The following is a 21422-nucleotide window of genomic DNA, read 5'->3' on the forward strand; positions in this document are numbered from 1 at the left end:
ACCAGGTCATGTAGGCTGTGCTGTCGAGACCAACAATCACTGTTACGTTGCCCCTCAAACATCACCGGGGTTCAGGATGCTGACCACGCCCCCCCCACCACACACTCCCAAATCCACCTATAACTTTGGATCCCTCCAAAACTTTATTCCGGACAGCCAGCCATTGGCAGGAAGCCTTACTGATAGCATAAATACCCGATTAACACATATTTTGTGTGTTCTGTGTTTTATACACTGTATTCTCCCAATAAGACAAGCTAGAGAAAAAAAAATCATAAGAAATCACCAAAATACATTGAGAGCTCTGTCCTGTACTTATCTTAAGAAAATAAAAAAATTCTCATTGCTCAAGAGTCACCTGTAACTCCATTCCTTAAAGAGAAGGATGGCTGTCGTGCTTCCTGAGTCTATGCCTTCGCACATTTGTTCACCATCTTTGAGAAACCAGGGCGGTGTTTCTGGACGCAGCAATCCGGAAGGTGGACAGGCCTTGGCAATCTGTTGCTGGAGGGCTCCTATCTCACATGGCCGGGCTTTCCCTTTCCTGTCCGTGTCTCTACTTGAGCATGGTACTTGGACTCCCACCACCAGCCAGATTTCCTCTCCACCCTGCTCCCTGGAGGCAAGGTTCCCTTTTACGTGAGCCCCACTCAGCAGACCCAACTAAAACTAGCCCACAACGCTGGGCTCAACTAGTTTCAAAACATAAGAAATGTATCACTCTAACTCCAATTTCTTTGCATTTGTAACGCCAAAGTGTGTTTATTATTCTGATACCTGGAACTCTCAGAATATCTTTTTTTCTAAAACTGTCTGAAATACAATGGTTAGGCACCCGTTCCATCCCGTGTAAGTCGAATAAGGCTTTAACAATGTAGTTAAAACGATGCTCGTTTATAATAAAGAGCCCAGGACAAATACCTGTCACAATACTAATGATAGTAAAAAAAGAACAGAAACAAAATGTAAGAGAGTTGGCATTTATTAAAATCTGTAGCCTTGGGGAAAAGCATGTTTAGAGAAAAATGAAACCAGAGGTACAAGATTTTGGAGATTTTAAAGGAAGCTTCTAGAGCCTTCAAAGGACTTCAGAGGTGGTTGAGGGCACAGGTTCTTGTAATACCTAATTATATTTTAAAGGAAAATAAAAGTCCTTCTTTTCTCTAATACAGATTCGTCACCAGCCTCCGACTCATCAAAAATGCTCAGGGCTTTTTCTACGTTTTATGACTCCCAAGAGGAATGAAAAGAGGCAGGAGAGGTTTTTCTTGAGGAAGCTGAGTAAGAAAATAGAAAAAGGGTGATAGAAGGGATAAAGAGACCAGTGGGGATACTGGATGAGAACTGATCTGAGCTATGAGTGTGCCCACGTGTATGGAGCCCAGGGAAGGGAAGGCAGAGTGATGGGCCAAAGACAAGGTCTGGCATCCCCAACCTCACACCTCCTACCCCATCAGTCCCAAACTGCTCGACTGCCATCTGGAGAAAAGGAATATCTTTTGTGGGCTCGAGTAGAAAAGAAGGGAGACACTGTTTGTGCTGTGTATGGAAAACAGTTCCCTTTAGGAAAAAGGAAACAAAGTCTGATTTGTAGTATCAATCGATTGCGGTGTTGTAAACACTCCACCATGGGCGATTTCCAGCGACAAATGGTTTAATAACTGGCTTACAAAATTCCTGAATACTTAACAGCCTGCTTCCACAAGCTGGTGTGAACCAGCTCCAACACGCCACTCCATGATTCAACAACCCTTTGCATGTTCGGAGGGCTGCCGGTCAGAGCCACCTGCTCAAGCTGTTCTGTTCTGTGATGGTGATGTTGGAATTATTTTGACAGTTACTTATTAAAAACTAGCAGGATAGCCATGAAGTTCAGCAAAAGAGTAGATCTCAAAAGCACATCCTGGCCTTAAAGCCACCAGAAATCAGAGGGCAGAAGTTACTTGATGAGTCTAAATTTAAATTCAGGAATGATCACATAGCCGAGTTCTCTGGGCTATGTTCAACATTCTGGTGACTCTTTCCTGCCTATGGGCTTTTTAAATGTAAGAGGAAAAAAATCACCAGGACTTTTCTGGAAGAGTTTTAAAAACTTAAAAACCAGGGCCTGTTCTTAGTAAAAGCTTAATGCGTTTCCAGAGTGGATGAGACACAAAAGTACCTGTTGCCCTCTTACTATTTCTGGGGAGCAGGACTTCTCAGACTCCAAGGACCCAATGCGGTGGAAAGTTTCTTGAGTGGAGTGGGGGTGCTGGGGAGACCTAACCACCATGGAAAGAGCAGCCTTGTACACCCAAGAGGGACAAGAGAGGACCAAGCCATTGTCTGCCAGCATCCTGGATGGGCTCTTGACTACACGGTCACCATAATCTGATCTAGGGGTTTCCGTGTTAGGTCGGGCACCGTGGCCTCTTTGCTGGGGTACCCCACTGGGAGCAGCATCAGCAGCTTTTCATTTGCGGGACGGTCCAGGAGCTCCCTCAGTCGGGGGCCACAGTTGAGAGGAGTGGTAGTGACAGTCACCAGTCCCGCATTCTGCAACAGGAGGGGAGAGAATACATGGGCAAGTGAGGGGGAAAGAAGTCACAGCTTTGCCCTTAGCTTGGGGACATGGTGGTCCCTGTGATGCCTGCATGTCCCATCCTTTCCCAGAAGCCAGCCCGGGCTACTGCACCTTGAACTTCACCTGCTCTCCTCAATCTCCCAGTCCCCACATTCTTTTGACCCAACGGTGAGAGGTTTCTTGAAGAATTAAAACACTAGTCTTATTTTTCACTGATAGTTAAGAAATAGGAATGGTTATTTCATGGAAGGAAATGTGAGGAAACTTTTTTTTTTAAAGAATTTTTAAAAATACTTTATTTATTTATTTGACAGACAGAGATCCCAAGTAGGCTGAGAGGCAGGTGGGGGCGGGGGCAGGCTCCCTGCTGAGCAGAGAGCCCGATGCGGGGCTTGATCTCAGGACCCTGGGATCATGACCTGAGCCGAAGGCAGTGGCTTACCCACTGAGCCACCCAGGTGCCCCAAGGAATTTTAATACACCAAAGGAACACCCCCATAAGCAGAGAGTTCCTATGTTTACATAATCAACATTGAAGAAGAGCGTCATCCCCAGCTAAAAATACCTATGTCCGATCACAGAAGACCCAGGGACCCGGGGATCCGTTGGAGGTAGAGGAATTACTCCATCAACTTCTCCATCAACTCCATCAACTTCTCCCCAGCCTCTCCAGATAATAAACACTTAAAAAATTCATGTGCAGCTTTGAGGTGTCTCCCAAGCTAACTATCTCCATCCCCCCTACTTTGCCAACCAGAGGGACACTGGAGAGAGTGTCCAGAGCCAGACAGAAGTTCTGGAACTGACTTGGACTGCCCTGCAGGAGAGGCTCTTTGGTCAGATCATTATGGGATCTGTGCAGATGGGGGTTTCAGGAAGATTCCTCTTGCCTCCCTCACAACTAGAACCTACACTCAGAATTAGGCCTGAGGCGCCGCTAGAGGGCAGCAAACTCAATACTAACGGGACGCGGCTGCCTACTCGAGCTTGAGAAAACCTCTGAACTAAGCACTTTTTTTTTTTTTTAAACATGTACTTTAAGGAGGGCATGTATTGCATGGAGCCCTCGGCGTTATACGCAAACTTTGAATCTTGCAACACTACCTCCAAAACTAATGATGTACTGTCTGGTGACTAACATAACAAACAAACAAAAAATAAACATATACTTTCCAGTTAAGTGTTTTCATACGCATTACTTTTTTCACCCCTACAACATCTCTGTGAGGATATCTAGTCCCCAGTTTCTTTTCTCGTCTTTTTTTTTTTTTTTTTTCTTGGAGAATTAGTTTTACGTGTTTCTGTTTTTGTTTTCCTCCCAACACGCTAGGATGAATGAATGGTGGGGCCATATGGTCTGACCTCACACGTCATTTCCTCTATTTTAACCAGTCACAGATTCAGGAAGGAAATAAGGGGTCACGTGCTTGAGGCTGACTTCTCAAGAAATCCAAAAGCGAGTGTCTCTTCGGTGTAACAATGACTATATTTTGCGAGGTGTTTTTGGCATATGCATTTTTCTTGAAGAAGCATGTAGGTTTTGAGAATTGTTTGTCCCTTGATGGTACAATCACTTGTCCTAATAATCTTGTTTGCTTCTCTTGCTTTCTGTGTTTTCTGTCTCTCTCCACCAGTGGACCCTGGTTTCCACTAGAAAGCGCACACAGCTCACACACGAGGCAGTTACCCCTGGGACCTCCCCTACCCCTGCCTGGGGCCTGTCCAGTAGAAGGCGCTCAGAAGCTATGGGTTTAGGGAATGAATAGAATCATGTAAGAAGTGTATGTCAATTCCTGCTCTATTTCATGCTGAACAGTGTGTAGCTCCTACAGAGTTGGAATTTTTTTTTTAAAGCACATAGAGACATCTTTCTCATGCAATACAGTGTCATCTCGACTTTCCAGGAAGAGCTCTAGGACAGAGCCCTCTTCGGAGCGCTGTCATCATTCTACTGGCTCTGACAGCTGGGAGCACAGCTAGGTGGTGTGTCCGCTGAAACCCTTGAAGCTTCCTGTTGTTATGGTTGCAGGCAAACACAGTGTTTTCCTGAGCCTGATGTCGTACATAAGTGAATTTCCGGAGGAATCCCAGCTTGTGGCAACATTATACTCACCAATCCAGCTTTCTAGGGTGACTTTTTTTTTTAGTACATCAGAGTCGCCTTACTTAGAAATCCAGCTCTAGATAAACAACTTCCAAATGTCTCTAGGCTAGAAACTTGGCTGAAATGTGTGAATAAGGCCACTGTTTGGCCCTGGAGCCGGGCTTCTGTCTTTGGGGCAGGCTGGGCAGGGGAACATACCTGCAGGGCAGCCAGGAGGAGACCACAAGCAATGGAGACACTGATCTCGTTGTAGTAGTGGACTTTCTTTTTGCCGTTTGCAGCAAAACCATGAACTTGCTTGAAAATCAGAATCAGAACGGGAGCTGTGTCCAAGTATTCCTTAATCCAATTGGTTCTGAAGGGAAAGAAAGATAATTCAGAGACTATTTGCTCATAATGATTTTTTTTTTTTTCCAACTTGGCTTATTTCTGTCTAAAATAAAAGCATTTTCTCGGGGCACCTGGGTGGCTCAGTTGGTTGAGCGATGACTCTTGGTTTCAGCTCAGGTCTTGATCTCAGGGTCCTGGGATCGAGACCCATGATGGGTTCTGTGCTCAGTGGGGAGTCTGCTTGAGGATTTCTCTCCCTCTCCCTCTGCCCCACCCCATGCACTTTCTCCTCCTTCTCTTAAATAAATAAATAAATAAATATTTACAAAAAATAAAATCAAAGCATTTTCTTGTCTTTCATATTTCAATTTTTACAAGAACAGAATTTGTGTGTGTGTCTTATTTTTCTGTCCAGGGTCATTCAATCCAGTAAACATGTGTTCGTAAGGATATAGCATGGCAAGGCTCAAGAAATGCTGAAAGAGATGAAGATGGTCCTATAACTCAGAGGGCACTATGGAAAACTTGGCAAACTGAAACCTGGTAAGTGGAATTAAAGAAAAGTAAGTCAAGTACTTCAGGAGTTCTCCAAATGAAGGGCTGATCATTTTAAATAAGCAGATCAGAAGAACTTTTCCAGAGTTTCCAGTGAGGTGGGGCGCTGAAGACCAGATGGAAGGGGGGCACAGGGAAGGGCATCCTACTAAGTCGACGAGTAAAGGCAGAGTCAGGACAGAGGATGATTGGCAGGCTGGAATTTTCAAAAGCCTGGTTGCCCAGAGAAAGAGGTACACGGTGGAGCACAGAGGGGCTGTTACTTACTTCATTTGGTAGATAATGGAAAGTGACCACAAGCTCCTGAGCAGAAGCTTCATGTGATCGGGTTTATTTCTGAAAAAGGCAGATTGCTATGGCCAATGGACTAGGAGAATTTGGGGAGGCATAGAGGCTGGAGTTGATTGGTCTGGTATAGGAGCAAAGAAAAAGAAAAAGATCATGGTGAGGTTTAACCAAAATCACTGGGTCAGAGAGTGTAATGTTGTCCATCCTGTTGTGGAGAAAAAGAAGGGAACTTTGTGGGAGTGGGAGATAATTCATGTGAGATATTAATATTAAGTTTCAATTTTTGATTTCCAGCTAAGGAGCCTCTATTCTATTACTGTATCTGATACATTCGGCAAAAGTTTTATTCCAACACAGACATTCAAAGTAATACTCATGCAATGCTATATATTAGATTTTTTTTTTTTTTTTAGGATACAGACACATTAGGTCATTAATTAACAAAGGATGATTTCATTTTAAGCCTAGTTATGCTTCACTGTTTTAAAACATACTAAACTCACTTGTGCAGTTTTCTATGGTTCCTCTTACACTCTTAACTTCTACAGTTTACATTTCCAAAACTACCTTCCCATGCTTCTACCAGCTTACATGCTTCTTGGCCTTTTGGCTAAGATCAAGTGTAGTACCACACACTTTAGTCAGCTTAGTCACATTGGGTTATTATCAATCCTTTTCTCCTTACAAACATGGAGAATGGTCATCATTTACAAAGAGCATAAACTCTGGAGCTGACGGATGTTGCCATGTTGGGTAATTTCTTGAATGTCCCATGGCTCCACTCCTGCATATGTAAAGAGCACTATCAGACACTCACCCCATACAGCTATTGTGTGGGTGAGATCAGTCAAATAGATAAAATACCTAGAAATATACCTAATCTAGCACACACTGATATGTGAGTGTAAGCATTACTACTACTACTATTATTTTATAATAGATAATTCAAAAAAAAATTAATGCAAGATGAAGATTAAGCAGTTAAACTTGGTTCAAAGGCAAATTAATAATTTCAATGATTTTTATACTTTTTTTTGCCTGGACATACATTAGTATCCTCATATTTCTGGTTTGTTAAATTTTACAGGAATTTATTATGACATCACATTAAAGCTAATAAAAACATAGCAACAAGACCTATTAGGAGAAGGAAAAATAGGACCTCCTGCCTGGGGTGAGGGCTTAGACCCACAAACAGAAAAACAGAAGGTTTGACAGGTAGGTTGGACCCAGGTTGTATATTGAATCTTTAATGACAGCTATGGGCTTCAAAACTGACTCAAACAGGATGTCAGGATATATGCTCATTTGCAATTCAATTCAACAAACATTTATTCAGTTACCCACTATGCATCAGCACTATGCTAGATGGTTTAATGTAAGACACCTTAAATCTGGACTCCTAGAGTTTTTATGTATACATGTGTGTGTACATACTGCCTGCAGAGAAAGTCTATAATCTTTCTGAAATATGGCCTATAACACAAGAAGAAAAGTAAACCAATAATTAAAATGCTATGTGATAAAATGGCCATATTAGATGCACAGAAAGTGTATGTTAGGTTCTTGGAGCACAGGGACGAAAGAGTGACTAATTTTGCCTTCGCTGGGGAGAGTACCAGGGGCTAGCGGCATTCTGTAGGCACTGTGCATGCAAAGAGCAGGCCATCCGAGGTAGGAACTCAATTTGACCCATCCCATTTTTTCCCCCATGAATATGCAATAAGGTTCTTATATTTATTATTAATATCCTGTGCTAGTTCCAGAGCATGGTAATAAGTTAAAACTCCATAAGACATCAATTTCTTAGGGTTTAAATATCTTAGGAAAAATATGTCCTCTGGGGCCAAATAAATGAAACAGGAGCAGAGCCAAGAGGCCCTCTTCCCCTCCCCCAGCCAGCCCTGAATACTGGATGAGAGGTCCCTCCTCTTCTCCCCAGGGCTGCAATCTCATTGCCCTTTCTTGTCTTACAGGCTTGGGTCACACTGGGGTGTTGGATAACACCCCAGGACTGGCCACGGAATGCCCACAACTGAAAGTCACAGGTATGAAGACCTCTGTATTCCAAGTACCAAATCTCGTTCCATTGTCCCTCCTCAGCCTCCGGGCACCCTGGAGGGGAAAGGAAATGGCCTTTGTGGGGAAGGCAGAGTTTATAAAGAGGACTCGGCAAATGACAAAGCAGAGTCTAAACAATTGAAAGTGACCGTTTGGATGACAAAAGTGACTGAGAAGTTATGAAATGCATCTGAGCTCTTATGAAGGACGACTGGCCCTCAGTGGGGAAAGAGGACTCCACAAGTCACTGTTAGTCACAGCGACCAGAGGAACAGACGACTTAGAGGACCTACCCTAATGCATTAAATCTAGTCACAATGAGTTTCACCACACTTCCTTCCGGTAGATAAGGAGGCCTGCGCAGTGACTAACGCCCAATAGATATTACACTTACACTAAATATCTACTCTTACTAACTGTACCCAAACTAAAGCCTGCTTAATAACATCACTTGGAAGACGGTATCACTTCAGCAAATGGAATTTACTTCAGTCAAGGTCCTGAGAAATACCTCACAATCTTACATTCCAGATAGGAGAAAAGTAAGTCCCCAGTGTTTTATTTACTATTGCTTGGGTCAAAGCCCATTTATTTCCCGAAGACGTGCATGGCAAATATGCTTACACATTTAATTTTCATAATGAAGTAAATCCTAGACATTCCCATTTTACAGATGAGAAAACCAAGCCCAGAGAGGTTAATAACTCCATCAACTTTTGTACCTCAGCTTCTTCAGGTCCGTGACCCATTGGCGTCCCATCCGTTTCAAGTAGTTTATTTCCTCCTCCTCCTCAATGATCTGTCGAATCTTGTGCTTCATGTCCGGGTCCTTCACAACCACAAAGGTCCAGGGCTCTGTGTGGGCCCCACTTGGGGCGGTTCCTACCATCCATTAAATTAAAATTAGAAATTAAAACATAGGAAAATGTGAAAATGTTCATTAAGGATAGATAGGATAACTCATACTTGTTCAAAATGAAGTTAGATCACCCGGTGAACGAAGGGCTTGGCCACAGACACTGGTGTGTTGCTGCCACTCCGTTTCAGTCTGCATCCCTTTAGGGGCAACAAACCAGCTAACTGAGTTCAAGACCAGTGGTTCTAGGGCTATGGGAATTTATCACCACTTCTCTAATTATGTGGAGGAAAACATCCCTAAATAACTGTGCCTGGACCACTAGGTGAATCCAGAAGGGAAACTCTGATGGCCCAAATTCTCTGAGATGTTGTTTATTTTGATATTCTTGAAACAGGATAAAGTCATGAAGCTTACCGAAAATGATAAAAATTCAAATAGCAAAATGACTTTTAAACACTTATGAAATGGGCACCTGGGTGGCTCAGTCAGTTAAGCATTTGCCTCTTGATTTCAGCTCTGGTCATGATCTCAGGGTCGTGAGATCGAGTCCCACCTCCAGCTCCATGCTAAGCTTGAGATTTTCTCTCTCCCTCTGCTCCTCTCCCCACTTATACTCTCTCTCAAAATAAAAACAAAACTCGCCTTTAAAAAAAATAATAATAAGGGGCACCTGGGTGGCTCAGTGGGTTAAGCCTCTGCCTTCAGCTCAGGTCATGATCTCAGAGTCCTGGGATTGAGCCCGGCATCGGGCTCTCTGCTCAGCGGTGAGCCTGCTTCCCCCTCTCTCTCTGCCTGCCTCTCTGCCTACTTGAATAAATAAATAAAATCTTTAAAAAATAATAATAATAAATAAATGAAATACTCATGACAGGGAACTGAACTACAAATTGTTTGGTACCTATATCAGAACCCTGAATGTGGTACTGTGCAGTTTGTGGTCTTGGGGACACATGAGATCTCCTGGCCCTCGGTGCTTAGTACACATAAATCTGTCTTCAGGTCTCATGGGCTATGGGAACCCTCAGCCCACACTTGGGTCAGTCCCAGGATCCTGAGTCAAAGCTTCTTAGTGTATCTCAGTGTCCAAGGAGCTTGAATTCTTTTTCAGATTCCAACCTGGGCCATCTTCTGCTGTGAGTCACCCTGCTGTCCCAGAGATGGCCTGCTGTTCCAAGTGAGAGAATGTGACCCATAGGTAGGCTATTTCAGAAGGAAGTATTCCTTTCTCCCTAGTGAGTAATTTAATGACATAATCTCTGCATGGGGGGGTGGGGGGGTGGAGGGGTAGGTGGATGGGGTGGGGGCAGGGGGGCGGTTAGAACTGCCTGCTTGATGGGGATCTTTGCCTCCAACCACTCCCTGTGGTTGAGAGAGCATGACTGGATTGTGAAATGCAAGTCAAAAGCTACACACAAAGCCCATATTTCTGAAAAGAGTGATTCCAGTTTCCGTTGTACTCATGTTTTTCCACTAAATATTGGCATCACTACACATAAGAAATAAATTGTTCCCTAACGTTTCTGATTATGCCAAATTCATCTGCACATCATATGTATAAACACACAAATATAGGTAAAGGTAAATATGTGGAAGGAACGCAAGGACTGTTATTGTTAAATAAAAAACTAGCCAGTACATTCGTATTCTTAGTTTAAATGAATGCTTTATTCTTGCTTCCTTTCATTTTGAGCAATGGATCACAATAGCCATGTAATATTTCTGGAAATGAGCTTAAATGTGACTTATATAGGAATAATACACAATACTCCAGTAGTATTCAAATAGGAAGATTTCTCTTATGTCTCTTTCCCCTTCTTCTGTAATTCCTTTATTCTCCTCCACAGAGATATCAATTTATGTTGAAAATGGGGTTGCCTTGCTGTAGATTACTCTGCAAATTCACATAGTGAATGTTGCTAGTTCATTAGAGAACAGTATGAGAGCATGATGCTGTATAATATAAAAAATTTGGTTCCAAAAAGAGAAATGCATAAATGTGAGGGTGTGTGTATATGTGTGCATCCATGTGTTTCAAGAGGAGGGGAAAGAAAGGGCATGTTTCTCTTCCAGTATGTAATAGTATGTTCAAAAATTTTAATTTTTAAGAAAAGATTATAATATTCAGTAATTTCAGAAGCTTTACACTGTTGTTACATCTGCTCCCAGGAAGTTTGTAATAGTCAATAGTTTGTAGAAAGTGGAAATCATTATGTTTCTGGCAGCCAGTCAATACCTGGGTAAGCCTTTAGAGATAAATGCATTGCTCTGGGCTTTGTTCACTGTGTTTGAGCTTTATTGCCCCAGTATTATCACTTGCAGCTGATATTCTCAAGGACGCAATGTGCCATTACAGACCTGCTGCTTTGATGACATTATCAATGACTTCCATGGGTACTTGCTCATTACTTATGAATCGGACAGACCGCCTTTTATTGAGAAGTTCATAAAATTCCTGGGACCGCTTAACCATTTCTTTTTCAGGATACCGGGTGTGGGAGAATGGGATATGTTCAACATTTTCCTCTGAGTCTTGCCAGTCATCAGCATCTGCAAATACAAGCAAGAAAAGCAGGAAATTCAATGACCTCTCTTGGTCATGAAGGGGAGCAGATTACGCCACCCCCAAATATGCCTTTTTGACATAAGAACTATATTGAGCTGATTTTTTAAGAAACAACAGACACAAGAAAATTTCTGAAAACCAGAGTGAAAGTTACCTTTTTGTAAGGAACACTTACTTTTATAAAGCATATCTCCATTCATAAGCTTTTTCTGTACCAAGAAGAAAAGGACTCTCCCAAGCAATTTTTTTTATCAATGGAGAAGGTAGACTTAAATCTGCACAACAACCTTACTTTTTTTAATGTTATTTTTATTTTTTAAAAATTTATTATGTTATGTCAGTCACCATAGAGTACATCATTAATTTTTGATGTAGTGTTCCAAGATTCATTGTTTGCATACAACACCCAGTGGTCCATGCATGTGTCCTCCTTAATACCCACCACCAGGCTCACCCATCCCTCCACCCCCTCTCCTCTAAAACCCTCAGTTTGTTTCCTAGAGTCTATAGTCTCTCCTGGCTCGCCTCCCCCATGGATTCCCCCTCCCTTCATTTTCCCCCTCCTTCTCCTAATATCCTCCCTGCTATTCCTTATGTTCTGCAAATAAGTGAAGCCACATGATAATTGTCTTTCTGTGCTTGACTTATTTCATTTAGCATAATCTCCTCCAGTTTCAACCATGTTGGTGCAAATGGTAGGTATTCATCCTTTCTGATGGCTGAGTAATTTTCCATTGTATATATGGACCCCATCTTCTTTATCCATTCATCTATTGAAGGGCATATTGGCTCCTTCTACAGTTTGGATATTGTGGACATTGCTGCTATAAACATAAGAAGGGTGCATGTTCCCCTTCTTTTCACTACATCTGTACCTTTGGGGTAAATACCCAGGAGTGCAATCGCAGGGTCATGTTGTGCTCTTCTTGATAACTTCCCATAACTGGATCCTCCTCCCCCAACATCTTTCTTTCATTTTTTGTAGAAGATGGTAATTAAGGTGGTGGCTTGGGCCATTTCAGGGACTCACTCAATTTTCCTGAATCTGTCCCATGTATACAGGAAGTATATGTGTTATTAAGATCCTATTTTTTTTTTCTCTTCTTAGTGTGTCTTTTATTATGGGGGGGGGGTGGTTTCCTCAGCCAAGAACCTAGAAGAGTAGAGAGGAAATTATTTTTTCTCCCCTACAGTCATAAGGTGGCCAACAGGGAGAAGGAAATAAAGTTCTCAAAAATGTCTGCAAGATTATCATTTCAAAAACATCAAGAAAAAATGAAAAGAATGAGTCCACAGAATCCTGAACTCTGATCTTGACTATTGGCTATCCAAATTCCATACTGGTTAGAAATCAAGAAAAAGAAAATTTTACCTACACAAAGATGAAGAATGAAAATTCCTATTAATGGCTAACTGGCATATTTGAAACAATATCCCACGAACTGAAAACCACTAAGATCATGAAACAAAGTATCTTTAAAGTATTAAAACAACAACAATAAATTGCTGACAATGTAGTAAGAAATTCCTAAGCCAAAACTGAAGGGAAATATGAGCCTGCAGAGGCAAGTAAGCACAGAAGCCACATTTCCTTTGATAGTATTTGCCAATCTCTACATATTTGAATTTTTATTTTTATATTTTCAGGGGTTGTGGGGGGCAGGAATCAAAGCTCAGACCCGTACACAGTGAGAAGGTGAATAAGCTGTGACCTCAAGATTACATTCTTAAAGAAAGCATGGATAATAAATATAATAGCCCCCAAGGGGTTATACCATTTGGTGGGTCCTGCCTAAAACTTGAACTTGGAAATAGGTGCCCTTGCCTATAAATGTCTCCATTGTCTAACAGAAACAAATGCTAATATACAAGTAATTTTAACTACAATTACTACAATTACCCACCATATTCAATCAAGCATAAAAAGAAAACATTTTGAGCAAGAAACAACAGAATTGTTATTTAAAAAGTCTCCAAATATTAGAATGATCAGACTCAAAAGATACAACTACTATGATTACTAGGTTTAGAGAGGTAAAAGCACAAATCTGTAGGGTACAGAAAAAGATAAAAGGTGACATAGAAAATATGAAAAAAATAAACTTCCAAACTGAAAAGGTAATAGAATTAAGAACTTAATGGACGGATTTAAAGCAGGATATACATACCTAAAGAAAAAATTAGTGAACTGGAAGAAAACTCAGAAGAAAATATCTGGAATGGAGCAAGGAGAATCCAACAGATAGAAAGCATAAACGAAGCAGGGTGAGGTGTATATTGGAGGGAGACAAAAGTGAAGGAGAAAGAACCATTGAGAAACCACTACAATAGCTAGGGTGGGATGATGTTGGCCCAGGCTAGTTGTGCAACAAAAGAATGACAAATTCTTGGAGCATCTTGGAGATACAAATGATGAGATCTGCGGAACTGTGTGGTTGGGGGTGGAGAGAGAGAGGGACTAAGGATGAGACCCAGGTGGCAGGCTTTAGCACCTGGGAAGACAGTGGGACCATCTCCTGAGATAGAAGATGAGCGATCTTCTGGGGGAACCATCTGGGGGAAGTAGAAGTAGGAATCACCAGTCCATCACATTTGAGATGCCTGTGAGTTGTTCAAGCAGAGATTCCTAGTGTGAAACTAGAAGTCTGAGTCCAGAGGGCTGGATGTCACTTTGGGAACCTCCCCATAAAGATGAGAATGACAATAGGAAAAGAAGGAAGAGAACAAGAGGATCCAGTGCCTGGCCCTGAGGGTCTGGAACATTCCAGGTGGAATTCAGGTAAAGGATTAACTTTCCCCTTCAATCATATGTGCATACTTTACTCCTAGGTCTTTGAGGACTGACTGGGGAGAGAGAAGGCAAGAGAGGATGACTTCAAAGACACTGAAAACCTCAACGACAATACAAGGTCAGCAAGTACAATAGTTTGCACATTGCTGTTAGTGAGAAAATTCCTTATATATTTTACTAGCCAGGGAAGTTTGGACCCAAACTATACACATTTAATGAAAATGCCCAGTTACTCAGTTAAAAGGAAGTAGATGTGATCGGGGAATAGCAGCAGACACCTATCAGCTCTCTAGTGATCAATTCTCAACTAAACCCAAGTGTCATCAGTATTAACCCTGAACTTATCAAATGTGTTAATAAAGATTTTCAACACCAGCGATAACTTCTATATCATTTGTTATGAAGTCTGACAACCTCTGTTCTTAGTAGGTGGTAAATGAGCAAATGCATGAAATGCCTCATTACCTGTTTGAAAAGTAAGTTACCAACACTTACTATCCATTCAGAATTTGTATAAACTAAAGGCAGTCTAGGTGCATGATTTGGCAGTTTCTGCAGCTTCTAAAGTCCAAGGTAAGAGTTCCCACCGTAGCAGAATGAAGCGGCTGCTGCCTAAACCTTATCAGTGAGCAGGGCAGACAAATGGCCTGATCAGTGCTGGGTTAGATTGTCCTGAAAGGCTTGGTCTTCCTGGAGCTTCTCCCAGAGCAGAAGGGCAGGGCAGTGAACTGACACCAAAGGTACTTTTCTCCTTCCCCTTGACCTCCTGACTGCTCTAAGAGGAAAGAGAACAGCCGCTGTAACCTAGTCATTTTGTTTCCATGCTAGACCAGCCAAGCCACTCTGGGGGATTCACTCAGGCATAAAACCCATGTATTTCAAAACAAATGTGTGCAATTATGGTCCACTTTTTGCTATAAGTCTGTGCTGCTACACTTGGGGTTTGCACACTTGGGGTTGACACCAAGAACTACTCACCTTTTATCATTGCTTTAATGCCAAGGAACCCCAAACTCCACTGTAATAAGGTTTAACAGCCAAGAAGTTCTAGGCCACATGTATTCTCTAATGCTTAACACAAAGGTGGTTTGTGGTTTTGTTTTTTTTTTTTTTTTTGGCTGCATGTCTACATAAGTTGCTTTTGTGTTTTTGCAGTTCTATTTCAAAACCTTTGCAAATGAGCCACATTTTCTAGCTAGGAAGCTAAAAGGCCAATTTGTGTCATGTCATCCTTTTTCCCTCCTTCGAATTTTGGAGAACATTGAGAAGCAATATTAATAAGCATGAGGGTAATGCAGCTTTTGCAGGAGACTGATAATGAAGGTGGGGATGTAGCAAGGTAAGGGCTCAACCCCTGCCCTGAGAGCCCTGAGAACACCTCCTTCCCGACTGCCTCAGCCCTCACGGTTTCCACACTGGCCTGTCAGTCATTCAGCACCCTACAGTATATATTTCACTAGCAGCTCCTGAGGTGTATGGCAGCTGGAGACTCTGGGAGATGTTCAGATGGAAAGTTCTTGAATAGAGCAATGTTATTGTAGGGGCTCAGGGCAGGCTGCCCCAAAAGCTGCCACAATGGCATATTGATTATTCTGAATTGAAGCTACTTGGGAAATAGCTGGTATAAGAAGGAACTTCTGACCCTCCTCTGCCCCCTTAAAAGCAGAAAATAAATCTCTCATGAAACGTACTCTACCTATACTAGAAAGTAGTGTATATGTATAGAGAGAGAGACCCTCATCACCAGAGACAGGGATTTTAGAGCCAAGAAACCTGTGTAAACAAATCTTTTTACTTTTTACCAATCTACTACCTCAGCCCAAATTCTGTTTAGAATTCCTTCCTAATTGAAGCCCTCAAGCATTTGTTTTCTTTGTCCTATCAACTCCTCACAAATTTATTGTCTCTGTCTAGAATGTATAAAATCTGCCTGGCTTGGTCATTTTTTGGGGTCTCAATTTTATTATTGGGTCTCTGTGCACACATAATTAATTGTGGTTTTTTTTTTTCTTCTATTAACCTGTCTCGTGTGAATTTAATTCTTAGATGAGCTTGAAGAACCTTGAAGGGTAGAGAGAAATTTTTCTTCCCCATGCTATCCTAATGAATTTGACAAACTTCCTTCTGAGCCCCATCATCTCTTGAGGTATCTCAGTGCCCCCCTTCTACCTCTGTGTTGGTCCTTACCTTCCCCTAGGGCCCACCCAGACTTGATCTCAAAGACAATGTCTCCATTCAAGTCCTTTCCCTTTGCTAATTTTCTCCCACCTGAGTTTACCTGTCTTTGCCCTAAAGTTTTAAGGTCTTATAAAAGTCTTGGTAAATCAACCTTTTAAAGCTAACCATGTAAAAGTATTAATGACTGTATGTATGTGTGTGTGTGTCCAAGGATAATGAAAAGTAAAGACAAAGCCAGATTTATTGCTTCCTATAGCAAAAGAGAGTCTCTGTGAACACAGTGAATACTGCTGACCTTTTACAGTATTTTTGACAGTGATGTGCTAGTAAACCAGCTCTAGGAGGGGGACGGGGAGCCTGACTTACAACACTTGCCAATTTCCGCTGTGTAAATACTTTCATCTAGTCCTCAATTCAAGCTGATAATTCAAAAATGGTGCACGAAATTCCTGAATATTTAACAATTGGTTCTTGCTTCTCCCAGAGGCTACCTATAGCATACCACTGGTTGGGAAGCTTGGAGTTCAGGGATTGGTAACTCCCAGAAATGTAATAGGATTAATATCATCTCTAGGGATAGTGTTACTTGCTTCATACTGTTGTTGATTGGTTGGTACTGAAGTGAATTCATCCCTGATTGGCTGGCTTTCAGAAGCAAGAAACTGTCACTGACTGGTCCGCTGGCTAAGTTTTTACTGAAGTGAGTTGTCATTGAGCTATTGAACAGATTTGAAACTGGTTCTGACAGCTGCTTATTACCTCGATTACCTAAATTTTAATTCTTAGGGGCTAACCACATTAGATAATTTTAACACAGGCCTTTTTTTTAATGACCATGCACAAACCTTGAAGATGCATATTGTCTCTACATATATATATATACGTATATGTCATATATATGTATATACATATATTTCGTATGTATATATATCATATATATACACACAGAGATGCATTAATTTGTGTGTGAAATTTATAAGATCATATACACACATATGCGCATATCTATGGACATATATCTACCCTTACCACTGAGCATTTTTCTAACACATTTTTTCCCCTTGCTTCTGTCCCCCATTGCCTTTCCTGCCTTCCATTGGTGTGACTGATTTTTTTTTGTTTTATCTTTTCTCACCTGGAAGTTACACAGTGTATTAGGTTGAACTAAATGAAATTGCTAACGCAAGCCTTTCTTAGTAGTGACTGGACAATCTGGGACAACCAAAATTTCAACTAGGACAGTAGTTTTTGGATGGTCAGTAAAGCTAACTGAAGACAAATTCCTACCAACATTAAAACAAACATATCCTGGGGCACCTCGGTGGCTCAGTTGGTTAAGCAACTGCCTTCAGCTCAGGTCATGATCCTAGGGTCCTGGGATTGAGCCCCATGTTAGGATCCTTACTCAGCAGGGAGCCTGCTTCTCCCTCTTACTCTGCCTACTACTCTGCTTTGGTGCTCTCTCTCGCTCGCTATCAAATAACTAATAAAAATTTTAAAAATAAATAAAACAAACATATCCTCCCATCCAAGTACTAACCAGGCCCGACCCTGCTTAGCTTCCGAGATCAGACGAGATCGGGCGCGTTCAGGGTGGTATGGCCGTAGACAAAACAAACATATCCTGATGAGATGTGTTCCTTCTATCTTTTTCTTTTATTTCCATTTCCATGCACTTCCATGAATCAGGCCTGACTAGAGTATGTTTGTGCAGGATTTTTGCCTTGTTTTAGGGAGACAATCTAAGGTTTTCTCTTTGTCACTTGTCCTCCTAAGACTGCTGCTACAGTTAAACAGGAAACTGAAAATATTAACAGAACACATGTTTGACCATCCCCAAAGGAAATCTGTGGCTGAAGTCTAGTAAGCATGGCCATTCTGCACCCTTCCCCCATTCCCCAAGCCACCCCCACACATGCTGATTCTCTGATCTACGAACCTGGAGTAGGAATTCTTTGTGAGAAAGCTTGGATTGTTACCCATTATTTTCCTTAACTCACACTAGGATGGCCTAAATACTTATTTTACTGTATTGTCTCTTATAATTAACTTTCAGCAGAGTTTGAATCTGGTATCCATTTGCTGTCATCAAAAGCACCTCCATGTTTCTTTAGAAATGGAATCCTTTCTCTTGTATGTCTTCTACCCCCTGCTCAGTCTCCTCTAAACCTACCCCTGGTACTGGTGCCATGAATCCTTTCTTGGACTGTGTACACCCATCCAGGGCTTAAGAGTAGGGACCTGGGGGTGGCAGAGAAGCCTGGGTTCAAATGTTGCTTCTCACTGATCAGCTGTGAGACCTCAGCAGGTGTCACTTCAGTGAACAACAAAAATTCCAACAATAGACTGAACTCCACATTCAGAGCAGAGGGCCCCATGGCTGCTGAGATGCCCCTAAAATTCAACTTATTCTTCTGTGTGAGGAACAGAGAATAAAGAAGCAGAGGATTTTGCAAAAAAAAAAAAAAAAAAAGAGTAAGTAGGAAGAGAACAGAACCAGACAGGGCCATACAGTTTTCTCTGTGTTCCCAAACTTCAGACCCAGCCCCCCACCCCTGGTTCCCCACCAGCCTTACCAATTCCTCTGGTATCCCCCAAACTCTTCAAATTCAGGGGCTTTTCCTCAAAGCATACTACCTCTGATGTCTTGGGGTGATGGTCTTCTCCCGCCCTCTCTGTTCTAGGTTATTCTTCTGTTAGAAAGACAGCCTAGCAACTGGCTGTGTGTCCAGAATCCAGAACAGATTGCCTGGGTCCTGGCTCTACCAGGACCTGCTTAAGCTGGTTGCTTAGCATAGTTGAGCCCCAGTTTCTTTCTCTCTAATGTGGGACAGTAACAGTGTCCACCTTGTGTTGACATGAAGACTGAGTGCTTTACTCTACATCAGCTGGGATGTCAAGTGAACAGAGCCAGTGTTCTCTAAGAGCCTGCTGTCGTCATTATCCTGAGCTGCTCCCCCAGATGGTCTTGTCTGTGGTCGCTTCTCCCACCACCACCCACAGCCCCTCTTAACCGCAGGTGCCCCAGATCCATCCTCCGTCTTCTTGCCAGCAGCGTCTCTTTAGGGAATTCACCAGTTTTCCAAGTTTCAAGTATCCCCCTGTGCTGGTGAGCGTCCAATCAGTGTCTCTGGACCCCTCACCTGGACTGCCCTTCCCTGTCTGCTTAGACGTGTCATCTTCTCAAATCCAACATGTCCCTGTGTATGTTCAACATCTTCTCTGTGCGTCCTCTCCCCTCCGCCGTGTGCGACAGTGTCCTTCCGCTTCTTCCAGCCTCCAGCTCTCATCGTCCCCTTCTCCCCCTACCCAAGGTATTACCAAACCCTGTTCTTCCTGTAACTTTTTGACCAGGGCAGACTATCACGCGGCTTCATAGCGGATGTCCCTTTGCTTAAGAAAAGTGCTTCTCGACTGGGCCGAATTGCCATATGGGTGGGATGTCGTTCAGTGAAAGGAAGAGTGAGAGGCAGGTCTGCTCAGAGGCTGCCTGACCTTGAACTCTATGCACTACATTCAGCATGGCTGGCTCCCAGCACTGAGTGCCAGCTGTATACACCAGCCCCCAATCCTGAGATTAGGGCAACTCAGAACACATGCGCACATACGTGCACATAGGCACATCAATACACCCCCAACCATATCCAGGTGGCCTCTTCCCAGGGTGGGGTATCATAGCCCAGCTGAGAATCACTGAGTCTCTTCCAAATTGAATCCATCCTACAAACCCACCTCAGATGAACCTCAAACCCTGATCGCTTAAGCCTCAAGAGCCTCTCCCTCCTGCCTGCTCCCTTACCACCTCGGGTCAGCCATGACCGGGCCCACGCTCACCACCACAATTCACTCTCACCCATCTCCTCCCCCCACCCAACTCCAGTGCGGTCCTCCCATTTTCTCAGCATCTTTCCCAAGGGCCCCATCCCTGCTTTTATGCCCTTTCTGCTCCTTTTGCTTCAGATGCCTCCTAACCATAGCTATTCGTGTCCTAGTAATCGGCCAGGCCTGACTGTCCTTTCCCTGTGGCCCCACCATGCCCCTATGCCTCCTTGAAACCCCTGATGATCACTTTAGCCCCTCACTCTTCCCTAATTTTACCTGTTTATTGCCTTGTCTGCTAAACTGGACACCCAGCTTTGAGGACACAGCCGAGTGGTCTCTAAGCCACACAACCTGGCCCAAGGAAAAGTAGTGAGCCCCTCAACCGATGTCACTTTTTACATTTCCAAGACCTTGTTTCAAACCTGACCATTTCCCCCACCAGCAGACTGGGATGTGCCCCTTCAGAAAGATTTCAACAGCCAGAACAGGATTGGGGCCAGGGAAAATGTTAGCCCCTCAGCAGTTCTTTGACTCTTTTTCCAGAAAACAAGGGGGGTTGGTGCCAGCAGGTACTAAGCTGACTACCTGAGAAAAATGACCTGTCCTTGTCACATAGTGTAATCTGTACAGAAGACGCTGCCGATGAAAGTTCCCCGTGTGTGTTTCCTCCTCTCCATAAGCCCAGGTTTCAATGGGCGCCCAGCAAAACAACACAGAAGGTGGAAGCTAGGCAGCTGTGCCTGTATCCTTACCTTCTTCCACTGGGTGCAGGTCAGAGCTGTCTTTTAGGTCCTCATCCACCCAAGGACGGGCCTGGGCCCTGGCTCTAGTCTCCCCCTTTCTTCTCTCCATGTTTCCATCAGCATTTTTAAAGATCCAGGCAATCAAAATGCAGACAACTGCTACCAAAAGTGGAGTCAGGCAAAACATGGTCATAAGACTGACTCTGAACGGTGCCCACGCTTCCCACACGGCATTTAAACAAACAGAGCCGGAACGAGAAATGCTGGGGGATGGGTTGAAGAAGAGAGAGGTGTGCGGCTGTGGGAGGGACCTGCTGAACTCTCGGACTCTAGGAGGACTTTGCCAAGGAGCAAAGATCATGGCGTGTGCCTCCTGGGTGTGTTGTCGGGTTGGAAATTCACAGTTGCATCCCCCTTTTAAAACTGTGCTCTATCAATATATTCCTAAACAATAATTGCCGGGATCTGAGGAAACACTTGAATGCACCAGATCTTGCTAACCGTGGTGTAAGGGGTTTGGTTTTCCTCCTGTATAACTTTTCTCTGAGAGCCCTGTGTCTTCAAC

General features: G+C 43.0%; 1 protein-coding gene and 1 long non-coding RNA gene across 3 annotated transcripts; one reads left to right on the top strand and one right to left on the bottom strand.

The window, feature by feature from the left end:
• Positions 1–799: 799 nt before the first annotated feature.
• IYD (iodotyrosine deiodinase) lies at positions 800–21157 on the bottom strand. 2 transcript variants are annotated; one of them, XM_032338752.1, is made up of 5 exons: positions 20867–21157; positions 11116–11307; positions 8624–8783; positions 4866–5022; positions 815–2535 (listed from the first exon to the last, which is right to left on the bottom strand). In XM_032338752.1, the coding sequence occupies exons 1-5, from the start codon at positions 21048–21050 to the stop codon at positions 2353–2355; spliced, it is 876 nt and encodes a 291-aa protein (XP_032194643.1). In that variant the 5' UTR covers positions 21051–21157; the 3' UTR covers positions 815–2352. The 2 variants fall into 2 exon arrangements, with proteins under 2 accessions (XP_032194644.1, XP_032194643.1); XM_032338753.1 differs by lacking the exon at positions 20867–21157 and having other exon boundaries at positions 800–2535; positions 11184–11307.
• LOC116588062 lies at positions 5405–8642 on the top strand. Its single transcript, XR_004284766.1, has 3 exons — positions 5405–5540; positions 6928–7058; positions 7817–8642. It is a non-coding gene; the product is annotated as an uncharacterized LOC116588062 (long non-coding RNA).
• Positions 21158–21422: the final 265 nt, after the last annotated feature.

This window comes from Mustela erminea, chromosome 4 (genome assembly GCF_009829155.1).
Source record: "Mustela erminea isolate mMusErm1 chromosome 4, mMusErm1.Pri, whole genome shotgun sequence".
NCBI lineage: Eukaryota > Metazoa > Chordata > Mammalia > Carnivora > Mustelidae > Mustela > Mustela erminea.